Source organism: Girardinichthys multiradiatus, chromosome 9 (genome assembly GCF_021462225.1).
Source record: "Girardinichthys multiradiatus isolate DD_20200921_A chromosome 9, DD_fGirMul_XY1, whole genome shotgun sequence".
In the NCBI taxonomy this organism is placed as follows: domain Eukaryota; kingdom Metazoa; phylum Chordata; class Actinopteri; order Cyprinodontiformes; family Goodeidae; genus Girardinichthys; species Girardinichthys multiradiatus.
In genome coordinates, this window is record NC_061802.1 from 35,337,024 (window position 1) to 35,349,766 (window position 12,743).

At 38.0% G+C, this 12,743-nt stretch overlaps 2 protein-coding genes across 2 annotated transcripts in view; one reads left to right on the forward strand and one right to left on the reverse strand.

Moving 5' to 3' along the window:
- Window positions 1-3,040: 3,040 nt before the first annotated feature.
- On the reverse strand, window positions 3,041-7,530 carry prdx6 (peroxiredoxin 6). Its single transcript, XM_047373795.1, has 5 exons — window positions 7,325-7,530; window positions 5,894-6,050; window positions 4,954-5,097; window positions 4,192-4,338; window positions 3,041-4,007 (listed from the first exon to the last, which is right to left on the reverse strand). Exons 1-5 carry the CDS (start codon window positions 7,414-7,416, stop codon window positions 3,882-3,884), a joined length of 666 nt encoding a protein of 221 aa, XP_047229751.1. The 5' UTR covers window positions 7,417-7,530; the 3' UTR covers window positions 3,041-3,881.
- LOC124873268 (flavin-containing monooxygenase 5-like) overlaps window positions 7,455-12,743 on the forward strand; it is a 51,662-nt gene continuing 46,373 nt past the window's right edge. Inside the window, exon 1 of the mRNA XM_047373792.1 lies at window positions 7,455-7,583. Within this exon, the coding sequence (XP_047229748.1) occupies window positions 7,554-7,583 (30 nt within the window). The 5' untranslated portion in view covers window positions 7,455-7,553. The remainder of the gene's footprint in view (window positions 7,584-12,743) is intronic.

A 12,743-nucleotide genomic window follows, 5' to 3' on the forward strand; every position in this document is an offset into this window, starting at 1 on the left:
GAAGTGAGAAGTGACAGATGAACAACGTGATGGGGGCTGGGGGGGATTGGCATTGGGTAATTAAGCCAAAGTCTGACATCCAAAGCAGTTCTCATGCTCTGGCACTGGCCATTGTGGTCAGGAATTTGAGAAATGCATTTGATCAGTGCGGTGTGTCTGTGTGGGTGTTATTTTGGACGGCTCCTGGGGACAATGCAGCCACCAGAGAAGCGAAAGGGAGAAGAGAGGCAGGAGGCAGAGGATTGCTTGATGAATGCATCAACTTCTTCAGCACACATTTGGGAACTTTGACATGTAAATCCTCATCGACATAACCTTCATCAAAGGACAAAGCACTCATTAGGCCAGTTTGCTGACTGAAAATAAGAGGAACAGAATTACAGTTACAAACAGTAAAAATGAGAGCTGATATTTCACTTGACCCCAAACACCCTTTGCCTCCCACCTCACTCATCTTTCTCTTTTGTCCTTTGGAGTTAATATGATCCCCAGCTCTGCAGTTTTGACAGCTGAATAACCCAAAGAAGAAACAGACACGCCAGTCCTGGCTTCGGTGTCTTGTCTAGAGATAAAGCCAACCTGCTGGGAGGTGTAGGGATTCTTTATGGGTATACAGGGCTGTGCAACAATATTCATACCCCTTGCAGTTTTACCCATTTCATGGCAGTGTAATTCCAAGCTTCAGTGTATTTTATTGGATTTTTATGTGATAGAGCAACCCAAAATATTAATAGGAAAAATATTTTTCTTTTTCTAATGAAAAATCTTAAAAATGTGGCATGCCTTTAGTCTGATACATCTAAATAAAATCCAGTGCAACCCACCGCCTTAAGAACTCAATTAGTTAACACATACAGGTCCTTCTCAAAATATTAGCATATTGTGATAAAGTTCATTATTTTCCATAATGTCATGATGAAATTTTAACATTCATATATTTTAGATTCATTGCACACTAACTGAAATATTTCAGGTCTTTTATTGTCTTAATACGGATGATTTTGGCATACAGCTCATGAAAACCCAAAATTCCTATCTCACAAAATTAGCATATTTCATCCGACCAATAAAAGAAAAGTGTTTTTAATACAAAAAACGTCAACCTTCAAATAATCATGTACAGTTATGCACTCAATACTTGGTCGGGAATCCTTTGGCAGAAATGACTGCTTCAATGCGGCGTGGGATGGAGGCAATCAGCCTGTGGCACTGCTGAGGTCTTATGGAGGCCCAGGATGCTTCGATAGCGGCCTTTAGCTCATCCAGAGTGTTGGGTCTTGAGTCTCTCAACGTTCTCTTCACAATATCCCACAAATTCTCTATGGGGTTCAGGTTAGGAGAGTTGGCAGGCCAATTGAGCACAGTGATACCATGGTCCGTAAACCATTTACCAGTGGTTTTGGCACTGTGAGCAGGTGCCAGGTCGTGCTGAAAAATGAAATCTTCATCTCCATAAAGCTTTTCAGCAGATGGAAGCATGAAGTGCTCCAAAATCTCCTGATAGCTAGCTGCATTGACCCTGCCCTTGATAAAACACAGTGGACCAACACCAGCAGCTGACACGGCGCCCCAGACCATCACTGACTGTGGGTACTTGACACTGGACTTCTGGCATTTTGGCATTTCCTTCTCCCCAGTCTTCCTCCAGACTCTGGCACCTTGATTTCTGAATGACATGCAGAATTTGCTTCCATCCGAAAAAAGTACTTTGGACCACTGAGCAACAGTCCAGTGCTGCTTCTCTGTAGCCCAGGTCTGGGGAATGCGGCACCTGTAGCCCATTTCCTGCACACGCCTGTGCACGGCTCTGGATGTTTCTACTCCAGACTCAGTCCACTGCTTCCGCAGGTCCCCCAAGGTCTGGAATCGGCCCTTCTCCACAATCTTCCTCAGGGTCCGGTCACCTCTTCTCGTTGTGCAGCGTTTTCTGCCACACTTTTTCCTTCCCACAGACTTCCCACTGAGGTGCCTTGATACAGCACTCTGGGAACAGCCTATTCGTACAGAAATTTCTTTCTGTGTCTTACCCTCTTGCTTGAGGGTGTCAATAGTGGCCTTCTGGACAGCAGTCAGGTCGGCAGTCTTACCCATGATTGGGGTTTTGAGTGATGAACCAGGCTGGGAGTTTTAAAGGCCACCAGGAATCTTTTGCAGGTGTTTAGAGTTAACTCGTTGATTCAGATGATTAGGTTCATAGCTCATTTAGAGACCCTTTTAATGATATGCTAATTTTGTGAGATAGGAATTTTGGGTTTTCATGAGCTGTATGCCAAAATCATCCGTATTAAGACAATACAGGACCTGAAATATTTCAGTTAGTGTGCAATGAATCTAAAATATATGCATGTTAAATTTTCATCATGACATTATGGAAAATAATGAACTTTATCACAATATGCTAATATTTTGAGAAGGACCTGTATTACAGGCGTGTATTTCAGTCATGTGAGTGAAAGTGTTCTGGTTAGATGAAACCAAAATTGAACTTTTTAGCCTATATGTAAAACACAATGTGCAGTTGAATGCTGCCCATTCACCATGCCATGAATACACTATCTCCACAGTGGTGGCAGCATCATGCTATGGGGAGACTTTTTTCATCATTAACAGGGAAAATGGTCAAGAGTTGATGGTAAGATGAGTGTAGCAAAATACGGCAGAACCATGAAAGAAAACCTTTCAGAGGCTGGAAAAGACGTGACACTAGAGCGAACGTTCATCTTCCAGCAGGACGGCTATAACCAGAGCTACAGCGGATCAGCACATATTTCTGTGTTAACATGGCCCAGTCAAAGTTTAGGTTTAAATCTATTTGTACCAGGACACAGTTAAAATATTTCATTTTAGATTAACTTCATTCATATCTGTACAGCATTATCTATTAAATGTATGGAGGGCATTAAAATCTATTTTTCCTGAAGATAATAAGGTCTGTTATTGATAGTGTCCTCAATATGCTTCTTTCTAGCTGTGGGGTCAGACCCCTGGAAAGGTCCATAAGATAAACCAGTAAGGTCAGGAGATCAATGAGAGACTGGAGAAAGGAAAACTATTCACTTTATTATAAATATTAAACAGAAAGATTGATTTTTTTTTTACTTTTTCCAGAACACTTCTTTAGGCCTGAAAACAGCTGAGAGGTTATGGGAATTGAAAAAAATCGCAAACAACCTTTAGACATAGAAGAGACAAACTCATTTTAGTTTAAATAAGCAGAACCGAATAACGATGTCTTTAATTACACTGTAACTAACTTGATTGTTGTATTCATTCCAGTTTTATAAAACTCAAATGTTCAAGATAAACCAATAACTTTTAATTTAATTATTGTTTAAATGCATTTCTTTACACAATGAAGATCGAAGCAGCAAATTAGGGTTACATCTTTTTATCACCATTTCAAAATTCTTCACTCTCATACTCGCCGAACAGATCTTAAGAGTTCTACATCAACACATACAGACAGGTTTAAAAGTATTTGGCAGAAAAAAAAGGCAGGAACAAAATGAAGGTTGAATCTGTCCTGTAAATGAAACAGATGGAATTAATCTGTTCTTTCCATCTTAGATGTGGCAGCAAGTGTAAATATCAACCCCAGTTTATGACTATTCCTGTTTTTAGGTTGTTTATAACAGGTTGCTGCTTTCACTCCAGTAAAAGAATATTTCTGTTCTATTTGTTGGTGTTAACGTGTTCGCTTAGTGCCATCTACTGGCACAGGAGAGTACTGCAGCAACATAAAAATGGTTCTTTGAAGGTTGGAGGACATCTAGTGGTTGGTTATACCAGAGGAATCTGCAAATCTTCATACAGAATGAATAACGGATTCAGAAAGTATAAAGCAGCAAGGTATATATTCATTTGCTTTTATCTCTGTGTCTTCAGATCTTAGTGTAGCGCAGGTACTTCTTCCCAGAAGGCATCTCTTTGGTCGTTACTCCGTTGGGGAAAAGAGCGGTAGCTTCAGAGTCGGGGAGCGAAGGAATGACCATGACTTTCTCACCAGGCTAGTAAAAAAAAAAAAAGAACAAGCAAACCATTAAAGTGTTAAAAATAGGGTGTGGTTTTGACACATGATGAGAATAGGCAGCACGTGACAACAATCCAGACTCTTCTAAATATGGGACAATGCTGCCGACAAGTCCGCAACAATACTTCTGGATCCTCGGGTCCATAATTTTGACTTCATACCTTCCAGTCGACCGGCGTGGCCACCTTCTTCTGTGCAGTCAACTGCAGAGAGTCGATAACTCTGAGGATCTCGTCAAAGTTCCTCCCTGTGGTGGCTGGGTAAAGGATGGACAGCTTCAGCTTCTTGTCTGGGCCGATCACAAACACCTGAAATGAATCCAGATCATATGGCTTGAACATTTGACTTTGTAAACAAGTCCGGGTCCGGTCCCACAAAACAGAATTAATAACTTATTGAGGCTAATTTTGAGATTTTCAGTATTGTGAAGCTGAGAGATCAAGAAAGCACCACCTCTCAACCAATCATTGCCCTGAGAAAATAACTAAATGATAACTGTGTGTAAATATCTCTCTTTTTTCACCTGTTATAAAAACAACTTTCTGAATTCTTACTGTCAGTAGGAAGAAGGTTAACTTTTTACTAATTCAATGCCCTCCTCTGACCTTGTCATTTATTATGAGTGCATTATACTCTTTACATTCATATTCAGACACATTCAGGAAGGAAGGAGGGAAATCACATTTAGACAAAGAAATAGGTGATAGGAGGATAGAAGGAAAAACATAATTAGCTCCATCTGTAAATGATGCATCAGATAATATGTTTGTCGCTCCTAATGGCCCAAACACAGATGTTTTCAAATTGTATGCATTAAATTTATAGGGGGAAAAAAATTAGATAAAAATCAGATCTGATATAGGAAAAATTGGTAAACGTGCATTATTAGTTATTGAAAGTGTGCAGAAAAGCAGGCTCCTTACACAACGAGCAGTCAGGGGTAGTCCATCCTTGTTTCTCTCATCAGGGTCCAGCATGCCCAGCAGGACAGACAGTTCTCGCTTGTCATCGGCGATGATGGGGTAAGGCAGAGGGCTGTCGGCCTCGTTGGCATACGCCATCACATCCTGCAAAGAGGAGCCGGACACAGGTTTTTTAACTAGAACACATAAAAGAGAAAGAAAATATGCTGCAGGTTCTTTGATAAAGGCAGCAGTTTAGAATCCAACGCAATATAAAGGACCTACAAGATCTTTGCGATCAAAGACTTTATCCCTAACCTCGATCTGATTTTCAATAAATTAAAAAAAACTGCATTAAAACACATGCTATTGGTTAACACTTTAAGAGATCTAAAATGGTGGAAGTTGTTAGTTTTGATTCATTTATTATGTATGAAGACATTTCTGTACCTTAGCAGAAGATCAAAGGAAAACCTTTTTTTGCTGCAGTTCTAGAAGTGACACAAACCCAGGTTGTAATGTTTAACTCCTGCCTGCTTCTGCACCTATCCAGCTGTGTCTTGCAATATTTTACCATCTGTGAGTGTTTGCATTAATTAAACTACTCTTACTGATTTTTGTTAAACCTTGTTTGATTATTTACCAACATGGAAAACTAATATGTGCTTTACTGATTAAATGTTTCACCAAAAGCGGTCCTGAACATGTAAATAAAAAGACTAGAGAGGCGTCTCCATGGTTGAAATAACTGGACTTCGAACCAACAATAGAAGAGGATCCTATAAATCAGCTTATAGCTTCAATCTGAAGCTTGTTAAAATGTTACAGTCAACCCTACCCAGGAAGGAAATAAATGAGGATTTCATCCAACAATATCGCTAGAATGCTAACAAACAGCCGACAATGATGGGCCTGTACCAAGTTAGAGTCACACTGCACATTATGTTTGTGCTTCCCTCACCTTGCTCCAGTTGTTGTGATCCTCAACGCTGTCGATGGACAAGGCGATCATCTTCACTCCTCGTTTCTTGAACTCATCGCTGAGCTTGGCGGCACGTGCGAGCTCGGTGGTGCAGACGGGAGTGAAATCCCTCGGGTGGGAGAACAAGATACCCCAACTGCAGGAAAAATAAAATCCATCATCTCTACCGGGCAGATCAACGTCAAGCCAAAAAATTAAAATACAATTAAAAGAAAGACATGACTTCTATTAACACCAGAACCCCGGTGAACCCTAAAGGTCACGCACTTCATTCGAGTCACACATTCGGAAAACCTCAAGCTGAAGCACATGATTTCTCATGCTTCCACTTTCTGTGTATTTACAAAGTGTATGGCAGACATAAAAAGCTAAATATCACATTGTTTGGCATCACATGCAGAAACTGACCCCCTCCAGCGGCATGAGGATCACCTGGTGTCTGGGTGACCAGAATCACACCACCCCCTATGCCCTCTGGAGCAGGTTTTACAAACAAATTCTTCAAAAAGGACTTTGTTCTGTGTTCTCCTGGGGTTAAAGTTTTCACATGCACTGGTAGGAACAATCTTAATTGATGGGAAGCATAACAGGAAGAAAAAAAAAAAATGGGACACAGCTTTAACACAGGACTGCTTCTCCCAGTCCAGTAAGCATTCCCACTGATATAAAGAAATAAGCTACTGTCCAGTTTCCCAAGCAGGGATGTGTCCTTTTATGTGGCAGTTACGCCCGAACTCGTATAATCATCGACGTGGCGTCCACAGATGGAAAACCAATCCACAAAATTTGAATTTAAATGTTAATCACAACAGGTTTTTCCCGCTTTGCCAGGATTTCCCTTTGAATTTTTATTTTTCAGTTTTATTAAAAAAAAAAAAAAACTATCGCAAAAGAAAGGAAGTTAAATGTACTGAACAATTCTGATCAGTCTGGTTTAAGCTCCAATTTGATCATGCCTCCTTGTGCAGCATGCAAAAAGCACTCAGATAAATAACATACATCAAACCTACGAAATTAACATATCTTTTAATCAAGCGAGGCTCTACGTTCATGTTTTGGAAATGCATTTAATAGCTTAGCCCGTTTTCAAGGCTTTGCGTGTGTTGTTTGCACCATAAAACCAATGAAACGGGTAAAATAAAGTCTACAGGCAAATTGTTAAGCTATTAGTCTTGTGAAACCCTACGTATAGCAGCCAGCTGGCACCGTTTAACTATAATTTCTCGGGGAGGCAGATAAACAGAGTGAAGCTCCTTACAGCGTTTACATTCAGACCTGATCTACTTTAAGATCACAGTTTCTACACTCTAGCGATCATAGCTTCACCACACCTCACCCTGTTAAATCCGCACACTCAGAAAATCGAGAAATTAGCCAAAAGGTAGAGCTCTACTGGGCATGCGCACTTACGAGTCGCCCAGAAAATCGTGAAATTTGATCCTTCCAGAGGTGGTGTCCGCCTCGAAGTTTGGGAATTCTTCTCCCAGCAGAACTGCAGGCATGGTGGGCTCTAAACTGAAGCTCGCACCGGGGGAAAAAAGGCTGACAAACCTAGATGAGCAGCAGGCACGTTGGCAGCTGAGGAGCACGTGAATGAACCCGGAGAGGGGGCGTGGCTAAAGGACCGCTAAATGGAACAATGACCAATCAGAAAAGAGGCGTCACTTACGTAAGTTTTTTTTTTTTTTTTTTTTTTTTTTTACTAGTACGTCAATGGATTTATAAAATACAATAAAATATAAGCTGGAATTCCAAATACAAACAGTAAGAGTAGGAAGCAATTAATAAGCTTTATTTTCCGCATTTTATTTCATCACAATTAAAAGATATACAGAAAAAGAGACATTTTCACTCACAATGTTAAAGGAATAGTTCAGATTCTTCGAAGTTAGGTTTTGTGAAGCTGTTTTCAGTGAAATCGAAGTAGAAAGATGTAATTTCTCAGGAAGTTGGTAGAAACGTTTAGAAACCCTGAAAGGCTAATGGGTGCCCAGGTTTTAGCTGATTTCAGTTATTTAAAACAACTCAAACTCAAAATGTTTATATCCATGGGACACAACGCTATGTTAGCAGATAGCTTATTGACTGTAGAGACTCTTAAGCTTGCTGCTGATTTCTCAGCCAAACAAAGTGTTAACTTTAGCATAGTGGCACCGGAGTACTAGCTAAAGTGAAATGGAGTGTCTTTAAAAGGTATTTAGACATCTTGAACTTTAGAACCACACAATTATTGTACTTTGGGGGGATTTTTCATGGTAAAAAAAGCAGTAGTGTTGATGGTTTGAAAATTTAAGCAGTATGAATGTTCCTGTTTGGGACATTTAGCTCAAAGAATGTATAATTTGGAGATACAGAAAAATAGTATTACACCACCATTGTGATGCACCTCAGTACTTGTTATTACTGTTTATTTTCAGATCAGAATGCTCATTTTTTTCTTGTTTGTTTTTCTTTTTTTAATAAACCAACACTATTCATGTTGACTTTAAACGTTACAGACAGTGTGATGAAGAGGATTACCACGGAGCTATTTGCTTTTTTGGGGGGCAGTGCCTTGGCTTGAGAATATTTAGCCAGTTAAAACATTAATTTGTTCTGCAGCTGATGAGGCAAAGCAACATTTTCTCGACCAGACCTTGATCGTCTTACATTATTTTCTCTGTTAGGAAGGTTAGGGTTGGCAATGGTGTTCACCTTCTGTAGGTACCTGGTCATTCTGGAGTCAGGGAATAAATAAATAAATAGATGTTTCCATACAAATAGGGAAGGTGGGTATTGTAAAATCCATAGGATGAACGGATCAGGAATATAAAAAAGACCCTTCTTGGTGTAAAACAAAAATACCTAAAATATTCAGGAAAGCCTAAAGATTTTATTATATTGACTAGTCCAGGGTTTGTGGGTTAAAGCAATATTTAAATTTAGGAGGAAAACATACAGCTGAGCTATGTGAATGTGTCCTATCTGAGACTGTGCTCTGTTCAGCCTACAGGTGTATGTTTTCCCCCTGATGGATTGTGCTCAGACTGGATGGGTTGCTTCTTGTATGGAACCCATTTGGTTTCCTTGAATAAAACCCATGTTGGCAAACCCAATCTCAAGATGCGCAACACATCTACAATTAATATGTGTCCTATTTTTTTGCCCAAAATTGTTTTGTCCTGCATCAAAATAGTGAAAGGAATTAACACCAGGATTGTCTATGTGTAACCCATGGACAAGACAATCTAGGGCCAATATTTCAACCCTTTCCTTTGCATACGGTTCTACTATGTAAATGTTGGTTTGGTGAAAGAATACAAGAAACAAAAACCAGAATAAACAATATTTAAATAATATTCTGATATTAGAATGTCAGGTTTTTTTTTATTAAAGATTGGCCAACATAACTGTGAAATTATTGCATTTATTTAGTTTCTCTATAACTCAGATCTGTTTTCAAGAATTTGAATTGCTAATGTTGACCCCTCTTACCTCAGAACGCCGTCTGATGCACCTACTCTGCAACAAACACAGAAGAAGAACACACAATTTCCCAGGGTGCTCTGCGAAGAGAGCAACACATATGGCAGTATGCCTCAATGTAGCTGAACAAAGTGGCTTCAGGAGAGGTAGAAACTCTATGGATGCAGTTTTAAGTTTGGAATTTGAAATTAGAAAAGCCCAAGTAAACAAAGAAGGTGTTGTAGCAGTGTTTTTTTGTTTTTTTTTTGACATTACAAAAGCATATGATTTGATGTAGAGAGAATGTTTATTAATTAAAATAAGATAGGTACCAAAGGCTAAATATACAGATGGAAAAAGGTTTTTCTTACATCCCATATTTGCAAATGATAATAATGATAATTAGTGATAAATATGTGTTTCATAATGTAGATAGTGGGATAGGATTTTCTCTTTTTGTTGCAGACAACGGAGCAATGTGGAAGAGCGGAAGGAATTAAACATTTATTACTAGAAAGCTGCAGGAGGCAATTTTTGAAGTTGAAAAGTGGTAAATATACAGGATGGGGGTTTAAATGTCAGGTGGATAAGACCAAAACAATTTTAGTTACCAGAAAAAGAATTGGTGATGATTTGTTTATATAACCAAGTCATCACCAAGTTCTAGTTACCAGAAAAAGTGAAGCAATTAAAATTTCTTGGGGTTTGCTTTGATGAGAAGGAAAGATAGACCATACACATTGAGAAAATTATAGACAAATGCAAAAAAGTGTTGAACATCATGTGGTGTTTAACTGGAAGTGAACAGGAAGCAGATAGAACACCGCTGAGGGCTATATACACAAGGTTAATCAAGTCAGTACTAGATTATAGATGTAAAGTTTATAACTTACAAAAGTTAGATCATATTCAATATCAAATATTGAGACTTTGTACAGGTGCACCCAGACAGCTTCATTACAGATAGAAATGCCACTTAAAATTAGAAAATAACAACTACCTCTAAATTAGTGGGCAAATTAACGTGGTCATGGAGAGGATCATACAACTCAAAAATTAGGTAAACCTTGTTGGAAAAAAGAAACAAAAGATATAAAGAGTTTGGTTGGATTGTGAATAAGAAAGCAACTGAACTCATTATAGACCAGGGCCCATTTTCACAAAGTATCCTAAGACTAAAAGTAGCTCCTAGTGGTGTCATTTCAAGAAAAATCTTAAAATTTATTTAATTCTAAGATATTTATTTTCTTGAATTTTCCCTTGGTAAGCTAAAAGTTATTCGCAAAGCACCAGAGGAGGACTTTTAGTGAGCCTATATTAAGCAGGGAAGATGGCAGAAAGACTGAGAGAAGGGAGCGATATTCTCTGTACAATGAACAACAGTGAATTAACAAAACACAACTGGTTCGATCGTGCAGGGATTCACCCCCTTAAACAGTCAAACACATAAACTTCTGTAACAATCATAAAGATAAGATCAACTATATAATCCCCCTAGGAGGACATTAAATTGTTTCAGCAACCAGACAGGGTAAAGGTGAACCTCTAGTAAGGCAATATTAAGAAGGATAAATAAAAAATGGAAAAAAATAATGAATAACAATGAACGAAAAGTGAAGAACATTTTTATATATATATATATTTTTTTTATAAAATCCAGAGGAAACCTGGAGAAATAACAAGTACAGGAGCAGGAAGAGAGAAGAAAATCCTTTTGTGTCTCAGATTTGGGCACACTGGGCTAAACAGCAAATTATTCAATACAGGGCAACATTGAAATGGACAATGTGAGTACTGGTGGGATGATCAGACGTATTACACTGTCAGAAGTATCAGGAAAAGACAACTGATTGTAAATCTAAATAGAAATAAAGTGAAATTAAAGTGATTTAACTGAATTAGAAATAACCCGAGAAGTAAAAGTTATCGGGTAATATTAATTATCTTAGACTAACGTATTTGTTTGATAGGATCTAATCCGGTCCACACTCCATACCATTTGTTGGCGGTAATGCGCTAATTTATCATTTGCTTACCGCCAATAACACCAAGAAGAAGTAGAAAAAACAGAAGAAGAAGAAGAGAAAGAAGGAAATTACCTGATTATGAGATGTATGGCTGGTATTGATTGGGGAGCAGATCGAACATCATTAAAAATAATTTATACAGGATTAATTAGATCAAATATTGATTATGGAAGTATAATTTATGGATCAGCAGCAAACACTCATCTTATAAAATTAGATATTATACAACATCAAGCTTTAAGAATTTGTACAGGAGCAATCAGAACCAGTCCAATAGCAGCACTTCAGGTAGAGATGGGAGAGATGCCATTAGATCTACGAAGGAAACAGTTAGCAATAAATTACTGGATAAACTTACAAAGCAATAATCCGGATCATCCTACACGTGATATTTTAAAACCATGCTGGGAAAAAGAAAAAAAACAAGTTAAGAGTTTTGGTTGGATTATCAATAGTATAGCAGAAGAATTTCAAATATATGAAAAAGAAATAAGTTTAATGTTGCCTTTGCCAGTAGTGCCACCGTGGCTGTTACCAGAAGCAGTGGTGGATATGGCATTGATGGAAAAGAAAAAGGATCCAAAATGTAGATTAGATTCAAGTATAATACAAGAATATATAAACAATTACTATCATTATGTCCAGATTTACACAGACGCATCAAAAACAGATGAAAAAATAGGAGTAGCATTTGTAATACCAGAATTTAAAATAAAAGTAGGAAGTAGAATTACAGATGGATTATCAGTATATTCAGGAGAATTATTAGCAATATTGTTAGCAGTGCAGTGGGTGGAGGATATAAAATCATTAAAAACAATCATTTGTTCAGACTCAAGTTCAGCATTATTAAGTTTAAAACATAATCATTCAGAGGGTAGACCAGACATTTTGTTGGAAATAAAACATACTTTATTTAGAATACAAAGAATGGGATTAATATTAGTGTTTTTATGGGTACCAGCACATGTAGGAGTTGGAGGGAATGAAAAGGCGGACAGGATAGCAAAGAAGGCAACACAAAACAACATTAGCTTTATAATAAATATTAGTAGGTCAGAGGCAAGAAATATAATTAAACAGAGAATCGGGAAAGAGTGGCAAAAAAGGTGGGATGAAGAAAAGAAAGGAAGATGGTTTTACAGAATCAACAAGATAGTAGGAGAAGTAAGAACTGGAAGAAGGAGTAGAAAAGAGGAAAGATTAATTACAAGATTAAGAATAGGACATACAGGACTTAATTCTACATTGTTCAAGATGAAGAAACATAATACAGGAAAATGTGATTATTGTGGAGAGGAGGAAACAATAGAACATGTAATATTGAAGTGTCAGAAATATGAACAAGAAAGAACAAT

Excerpts from the sequence above, each read along its gene's own strand:
- prdx6 (XM_047373795.1), bottom strand. The coding sequence starts at position 7,416 with ATGCCTGCAGTTCTGCTGGGAGAAGAATTCCCAAACTTCGAGGCGGAC. Across the intron at positions 6,051-7,324 it reads CACGATTTTCTGGGCGACTC|TTGGGGTATCTTGTTCTCCC; the intron begins GTAAGTGCGCAT and ends TTTTTCCTGCAG. Across the intron at positions 5,098-5,893 it reads ATCACAACAACTGGAGCAAG|GATGTGATGGCGTATGCCAA; the intron begins GTGAGGGAAGCA and ends TCCTCTTTGCAG.